Source organism: Arachis duranensis, chromosome 9 (assembly GCF_000817695.3).
Source record: "Arachis duranensis cultivar V14167 chromosome 9, aradu.V14167.gnm2.J7QH, whole genome shotgun sequence".
NCBI classification, from domain to species: Eukaryota; Viridiplantae; Streptophyta; class Magnoliopsida; order Fabales; family Fabaceae; genus Arachis; species Arachis duranensis.
Window position 1 is genome coordinate 103,568,545 of NC_029780.3, and position 8,782 is coordinate 103,577,326.

Sequence of the window (8,782 nt, forward strand, 5' to 3'; positions counted from 1 at the left end):
AATTCCTTAATCTATAAGAAGAACATGATGTAGAATCTGGAATGGATGAAGTTCTATGACATCTATCTTTCTAGCTGGCACTAAAAAGAACATGATAGTTGAATTGATGACAAGCAAAGTGATAATACCAACAAAGTCTTGCCAATCAGGAGGCTTACCCTGTACAATAATAATAACAGCAAGTACAAAATAATCAAACTCAGATTGAGTTCACCTAAACTTAGCAAAAAGTTGAGTTAATTCAAGAGTTTCATACACCTCCATTGCTAATAATAAGTTTTAGAAGCTAGTAAGCACACTTACCTCTCCATTGGCAAGAGCAATTGCCATTATAGCAGCAGCCTCCGTAACCCAAGAAAGGGGATTCCACATAAATCCCAAGAACTTCAAAAACTTGCTCTCCTGAAAAGGATATAAGAAAACAAATATAGTTATATGCAATGTGCTAATCACAAATATTACCAGATCAAGAGAGTGTTCGCCGTCGGCATAGATTAGCGAAAATGAATGGCACTCCTTTTCAGCTTCATTTTGCCTTTGGCACCTTATCTGAAAAAGGATTAGTGTTGTATCATTAGACCAAAACTTCAGGTTCATCTGGAAAATTCATCAAGCAAGAAGGTAGCATGCCCATGGATGTTTGTTACATACATTTCCCTGCCCTTGAATAATCTTCGAAACCGAACTTAATCGCAAATGCTTTTCCTGCTACCCTGAGTACCAAATCAAATTCTTCTCATCCTATAATCAGGGGAGAAGACATGTTAACATCTTCATCATAATTAAAGAAACTTTATAGATAGTAGTATTTAGCATTACAAGCAACTATAGTTTCCAGATCAAAGTAGAGTTTTATTGAAGATAGCATTACGGATTTAGTAGTTAACAGTAAAAATAAAAAACAATAAGAAACAACAAATACAAGTTTCAATCACTAGTGAGACCATTGAGAATCTAACAAGGGGAAGATTTCGAAACCTCTAAATTTAATGTTTATAGAACAAATTTGAAGAACAGAATGTAATGAAAATCATAGGCCACATATCATTAAGAAATTATCAGAAGAAGCAAAGAAATTATTGAAATAATGTGTCATCACAAATATGCCTATTACCGGGGAAAGTCTGAAAGGGCAGAGCTTTGGTTTTCCTCTGCGACCACACTTTAGTAAATATGCACCTTTCTTTATAGATACAATTGCCTGAACAGAAATAAATTAAGAAAAATGGAAAAAAAACAATTTTGAAGTTTGTCAGAAAGGAAGGTAAACAAACAGTAGAAACTATTGCACAAAGGAAATACCGAAAAAACAAAAATAAAATATCATTCACATTGGCAATTCCAAAGAACAAACACTAAAGTCTACCTTTCGTGATGATCCACACTGACATGGGAATGTGTGCATATATATATACACTAAAATGAGAGAGAGAGAGAGAGAGAGAGAGAGAGAGAGAAAAGAAAGAATTCTGGTTTTTGAAAGAACATTAACATGCCTAATGGATTCTTATGTTCTAAGAAAATTGATGTAAACAGAAAAGATGATTAATTCCTAATCCTATATAGTATTCAATTAACCATTTTGCATGCAAGTCTACGCTTCACAGCTAGAGTGGCCTTGGTACTATCAATTGCCATTCCAAGTTGGATATCCACTCCCTAAACAAGGGAAGAAATAAACAATTATACCAAAGCAGAGGGATTTTCAGTTGAATATTTCAAAGCTAAGAGTGGATCATGAATACACCATAGCAGAGATAAGACACCTCATTTAGTAGGTCCATATGAAATTATAATTGATACCTGGCCTAATGCCTGTAGAGAGAGTGCTCGAAGCGTTCCTTCTGCTAAGTCTACTGGTAAATTCCTCCTATAATCAGAACACATGTAATAAACATCAAATAATATAGAAAACTATATAGGTCATATACAGGGAAAGAAAATGCTTCATTCCAGTTATTGCATAAATGACATATATATGTACTAACCTGAGTTCGGCCGGCAACTGGGGAAGAACATGTTTGACAGCACAATCCAGATATCCAGCAGCCTTTAAGAAGATATCAACAGAAGCTCGTCTGCTTTCTGTTACAAGTAACAACTATTTTACTTTCGCAATCGACACAATATATACTAAAGATCAATGCAACTGCGAAGACAGAACATTCTTATAAATAAAGTATTACAGTATATACAACAATTATCTCAAGAGCAAAGAGTCTAATTTGATGTCTAAACCAATCTATTACAATGGATTTTGGCTGTTTCGTACAATGGATTTGTGTTAAAATTCCAAATTACTTACCTTCAGATACCTTAAGCTGATAACCATCAGTGGATGATCTTGGAAGCAGTAAAAAATTAGCCTGTGATAGTAATAGCATTGCCATCAAATGTAAAACTGACAACACTTCATACCAACCATTAGACATGGTTGTTTCCTATGAAAGCGTCAATCATGCCACACCACAAAGAATGGAAATGGTGGGAACAAACTGATCAGCACTCTTTAAGTGTAGAAAATAATTTCCAAATCAAATCCAGAAATACAATACACATCAGGAAATAAGGAAAAAAAATGGTTGGAGTTACCTCAGCATCATCCTCTTGATTAACCCAAACAAATTGTACTTTATATTGTAAATGGCTTCCTTCACCATAAAGCAAATATTGGAATATTTATCTTACAGAAAGGCAAAAAAAAACACATATTACATAATAAAGAACAAATATAAGACTTACCATCATTGACTAACCCCAAAAGAACCGGCAAATAATCTTCTAGAGCCTGCAGAAGATCAAGCAGTGTCGAACCACCTGCAGATGATCATGCGTTGCCATACCAATGCATCAGTAAATTTAATCTTCCTTCTTTTATCATTAAATAAAATAAGTTCATCTTTGTTTAAGAAACTGACCATGTTGAGTAGCACTTTTTCTTTTTGTTCTTGTAATTGTAGGGCCTTCTTGGCTAGCCATTACAACTATACGTGTTCTAAGAGCCGAAAGGCGCTCTACTATTTTCTTTGACAAGTGATCTCCAAGTGACTGAGCAAAATCAACAGGTTTAGGAATTCGTAGACCGGGGACATAGACCGAAACTTCTCCAATACTCCCTGGTTTCCTTCTGTTTCCACCGGAGTCCTTTGGAGTCGACACCAGGCACCCTATGTCTGGAGCCTATGTAAAAGATTGGTCAATTATATTAAAAAGTCTAAGTTTATCATTCAATGGTATTATAATTGGAAAAGAATAGAGCTTTTTTTAATTATTGATATCCATGATAGGCCTGGCATTATTAATTAATAAAAGAACCCCACCAATAACTCAAAATGAAAGTGCATAAAAAAATCAAGTGACAATTATGAACATAACAACTCCAAGCATGAGCCCTAAAACTACAGTTTAGAATAGATTTCCGAGCTTCCAGCTCTAAAAGTCTTCTCAACTTTATAAGGTTCACAACCATGGACAAAACTCATGAGGTTGTGATTATATATATATGGATGTAGTCATGTAGGACTTTTGTAAATCTGAAGACAAGAACAATTTTATACACACACAAAAAGAGATTCACATGCATGATTGCCAGTGATAGTTAAGGAAGATAGAGACACATTACCAAAAACTTTGATTAAAAAATAAAGAAAAAAAAAACGATAAGTTTTTCTTGGGGGAAGGTGGGTTTATTCGGTCACAAGAATCCACTTGTTCCATGCACAAGCATGAATTTGACAGCATTTGACAGGTTATGCTTTGATTGATACCATTTTGGCAGATATATTTCCACATTATGGTACCAAAATATTCCCACCATATCATTTTTTAGACTCTAGTATTCAGTGCAATACTGTTAGAAAGCCAAGGAATAATTAAAAAAAAAAAAACCTTTTCCCTTTTGATCATAGGACTGAACTTTTTCTTCACAAGTTTCCATCCATCCCTTATTTCAATGATCATTGCTAATTTTTTTAGATACTTTAGACTTTTGAGAGGCAGAAGAAATTGGCATGTGGCCTAAGAATTGAAATAAAACTTTACACTACCATCAAATAATACATACATTGAGTGACAAATTCAAAACTTTCTTACCTTCAACAACTTCAGCTGCAAAAGAATGATCTATATGAATATCTTTACTTCTATCACTAACTTATTCTGACAGAAGAATTCCACTTTATTTATAACAGATGCATGATAAAAGATATTATATGCAGAAAATTATTGATCATGATTCATTATTTCTAATGGTGGAATCACTTATTAGTACCATCAATAACATACATTTTACAAAGTAAGATCAGTTTGTCTACAGAAGTGAGTAATCAATAGGAGATGGAGATAGAATGTGACAAGGGTTGAACCAGAAGCCTATACACTTCATAGCATCTCAATTGGCCCAAAAAACTCAATAGCTTATGGTAGTTTCATAAACAACTAATAGTTAAACATATGATTGATCTTCAGTAAGCTTTAATTCTTTTAATTTCTTGTCTGGAGATGTCTCACCAACACTTTATTCAGTTTTTTTTTAATCTATTTTTCCACTAATCATAAATGTTACAACACTAAATGAACCTTAACATTGAGCAAAATCCCTCAAAAAAAATGTTGAACATAACAATAACAACACAATAAGAAAACTCATCAAAAGAAACACCAAGAACAAAAACAAAAAATAAAAACTAAGAAATAGGAAAAAATCTCAAATCTTACCTCAGAAATAAAGGGAAAATGGTGTATAGAGGAGGTGTGGAAGGAGGGGCACAATGTGATTGTCGACGACAGCAAGGAACTCAATGATGGAGGAACATGCCACACCTCGGTTCGTGGCTCTTCAAATCTACTTCCAATGGAGGAGTGAAGGAACGGTCTTGACTCGTGAATGAAAGCGAGGAGGAAGGGCAGTGGCAGAAACACAACGGCGACACCGAGAGAGAAGGAGAGCGCTCGAACAGAGGAGAAGGCTGTGGGGTTGCGAGGCTGTGGGGTTGCGGGGAGCTGCGATGGCTGATGCGGGGGCTGCGTGGCTGCAGCGGCGGCGGCAGAGACTGTAAGGGATGAGGGTGAATGGTTATGCAGAGTGTGAATGGAGTGTGAATGGTGTTCGAATGGAGTGTGAAATGGGTGGTGATAAAATTAGGGATCTCAATATTTCCGACGGAAAATTTAAATTACAGACGGATTTTTTGTCTGTAATAATTTAGTAAAAACGCAGTGTTTTGTCTATTTAATTACAGACGGATTTTTCGTCTGTAACCATTTCTCACTGAAAAAATTAATTTTTCCGATGGATTTATCGACGGATTCTCTTTTCCGTCTGTAATTTATGCTAATCTATTTTTTTTTTTGTTTTTCGACAAAAAATCCCTCTGAAATTCCCTCTGTATTTTAGTGGGATAAAATCCGTCAGAAATATCCGTCTGTAATAACTAGTTTTCTAGTAGTGTACTCAGACGTCAACGATGTTAATTGAAAATCCATGTGGCACATTAATTTCAAGGTGGGTTATTTTAGTGGCATGATGTGTCAATTGCCCTAGTTACTGTTATGTTTTCGTTCTCTTTCATTTGTCCCCGTTATTGATATGAGAAGAAAGAGGAAAATAGATGATTGAGTAAAAGAAAAAATAAGCTGTGAAGTATGTGCTTTAATTATTATGTAAAGAAATAATACACTGTAGTGAATTTAGGTCGAATAATTTAGATATGGAAAATATTGTGGTGTATTGATTAAAAATGGAGACACTATGTGTATTACACATAGGTGGACGTGTCAGATGGAAACACAACACGTAGGGGGCGTGTTGCCTGACTCACGTGGGGGACGTGGAAGTTAGGTGGTATGGTGTGGGTGAGCCAAGTAGGCAGCACGCAGGGGGCGTGCTTAGTCAGCATGCAAGGGGCGTGCTGACGTGACTAAGGCTGATTGACTATGAGGGGCAGGACGTGGGGGGCATGCTGAGTTAGCACGCAGGGGGCGTGCTGACGTGGTGAAGATTGATTGGTCCAAGTATGCAGCACGTGGGGGGCGTGCTGAGTCAGCACGCGGGGGCGTTCTGACCCGTGTCAAAGCGTGATTGGCTGAGGCAGGCAGCACGTGGGGGCGTGTTAACTGTTAAGTGCAACCATCTATATAAGGCAGAGCTCGATAGTGTTTTGCATACTGAATAAGATTTGAGTGTATTTTCAGTGTTCTTTGAGGCTGTTGTTAGTGTAATGGAGAGCACCGCAAATTTGGTGGTGTATCGCAACGGTGAGATAATACATAATACTCATGAGAGAGTGAGGTTTGTGTCCCATAATCCGTTTTCATTTGTGGTTCTATGCACGATGACGTTAATAAAACTGCAGAACGGCCTCTGTCAAAGCATGGAGAATGGTACGTTAATGAGAGTGAGCAGAATTCTATACCAGAATCCAGTTATAGTTTTTGGTGGTCTAATACAGTTTGATACCATGCCGATCACTGATGAAGCGAGTATGCACAATATGTTTCAAATTCACCGGCAGACTCAAATGCGACACCCACAGATTGAGTTGTACGTTGAGTTTGAAGCTGTAGAGGCAGTAGCGGTTCAAAATGATATAGATATAGATGATGATAGAGCTGCAATGTACGAAGGAATGAATAGTGAAAGCGAATAGGACTTCGAAGCCACTTATGAAGCCGGCGACGAAGATGAAGATGGTGATGTGGGAGTTGAGGCAACAGCAGAGAATGTAGTGGTTCATCCCTCGAGCAGTCAACCGATGTACGTTCCACCTTTTATGTGTGAGTTGAATCTCAACGCCATGCATGCCTCCGAGTTTCCAGAATATGCAAACATAGGTACGTGTTGACTAAATAATAAGTTTTTGTTAGTTTATACTTTGGATGGATTAATAAACGATGATTTCGGCTTTCTGTAGGCGTTGCTGATCCTGAGGACGGAGAGTTCCAGATTAGAATGGAATACAGTTCTAGAAAGTCGGTCGTCGCAGCAATTAGAAGTTTCACTATATCTAGAGGAGTTGACTATGATGTGTATGAGTCTGAGCCACAGACGTTCTATGCAAAATGCAAGATGTACGGGCGTGGATGTGACTGGTTTATCCGAGCCAGCTTAATACGAAAAAAAGGTTGTTGGGAGATACGTAGACACAACGGTAGGCACACGTGCACAATCGGAACGATTTCATAAAATCATTCCAAGTTGGACTCGGATACAGTTGCTGAGGCTATAAGGCCATTGGTCGAGACGGACCCCTCCATCAAGGTGAAATCTATAATTGTGGAAGTCCAGTCAAGATTTAACTATACCATCAGTTACCGAAAGGCTTGGTTGGCAAAGTAGAAGTCCATAGCCAAAGTTTTCAGTGGTTGGGAGGATTCTTACCAAGCCTTGCTATGGTGGCTCTCGGTCATGGTGCAGAAGATGCCTAGTTTAGTTGTCCAAATAGAAACACGATCACTGTACAACGGGAATGAGGAGGTGCAAGGTGTAAAAATACTTCATCGTGTATTTTGGAGTTTCAATCCATGCATTAGGGCATTCAGGCATTGCAAGCCCCTGGTTCAGGTTGACGGCACACACCTATACGGAAAATACAAAGGTACACTTCTAGTCGCTGTTGCACAAGATGGGAACCAGAATATTGTGCCTATCGCGTTTGCCTTGGTGGAAGGGGAGACAGCTGATGCGTGACACTTCTTTCTCAGGAATCTGCGAATGTAGGTTGTTAGAAAAGATGGTGTGGGTATGATCTCAGACCGGCATGAGTCAATATGTGCAGCAGTAAATCATTCTGGTGGTGATTGGAAACCTCCAAGAGCATGGTGGATGTTTTGTATAAGGCACATCGGCAGTAACTTCTTAAGGGCATTCAAAGTCCCTCACTTGCAAAAGCTTATGGTCAACATAGGGTATTCAGGAACGTTGGAGGAGTACAATATCAACTAAAAGAGGTTGGAAGAGTCAGGCGAGGCATATGCCAGGTGGTGCGATGCCATTGGACTCAGATATTGAGTATTGGCATTCGATGAGGGACATCGATGGGGCCATATGACAACGAACCTTGTCGAGTGCATCAACTCAGTGAATAGAGTCGACCCTAACAAACAGAAGATCTGATATCTGACGTATCTCCTGATGGACTCCTCAGTGTCCAACGGCTCTGCGTCTCTGATACGTCGAACCCAACCCAGCTTTATATAGGACTTCGAATTATGACTGACTGATGGCTCACGACCGAATATTGCTATGCCCTGACTTTGAACAAAGTCGCTACTACTATCTGTCCATCCACTGACAGGCTTTTCATTAATGGGTAGGCCGAATATATGAGCGACATCCTCTAATGTTACTGTAACATCACCGACCGACAATACAAAGGTGTGGGTTTCCGGCCTCCACCTTTCAACCAGAGCAGCTAACATGGGGTGAAATTCTCTTATGACTCCAATTCTAGAGACGTGGTAGAATCCCGTGGTGCGTAAGTAGTTCTCCACCATCGTATTCCACGTCTGTGGTGGATCCAGTTTACGCACCAACAAATTCCTGTTAGGCTGCATCAACAAAGATATATTTTACATTAATTAAATAATAATCCTTATAAATATTTTAATAAATATTCACATATTTATTTTAATATCTTATATTAAAATATTTAACATAGCTGATCTATTTATTTATTTATTTATTAAAAAATTAAATTCTTTATTTATTATAATATTTATTTATTAAATCTATTTTATACATTTTACATATTTAATTTATTATAATATTTATTTATTAATATAC

General features: G+C 37.7%; 1 protein-coding gene across 1 annotated transcript; it reads right to left on the bottom strand.

The window, feature by feature from the left end:
- Window positions 1-1,569: 1,569 nt before the first annotated feature.
- Window positions 1,570-3,299, bottom strand: LOC107466482 (uncharacterized). The gene is made up of 7 exons (XM_052254356.1): window positions 2,919-3,299; window positions 2,743-2,817; window positions 2,593-2,651; window positions 2,306-2,366; window positions 1,989-2,085; window positions 1,804-1,870; window positions 1,570-1,659 (listed from the first exon to the last, which is right to left on the bottom strand). Exons 1-7 carry the CDS (start codon window positions 2,977-2,979, stop codon window positions 1,570-1,572), a joined length of 510 nt encoding a protein of 169 aa, XP_052110316.1. The 5' UTR covers window positions 2,980-3,299.
- Window positions 3,300-8,782: the final 5,483 nt, after the last annotated feature.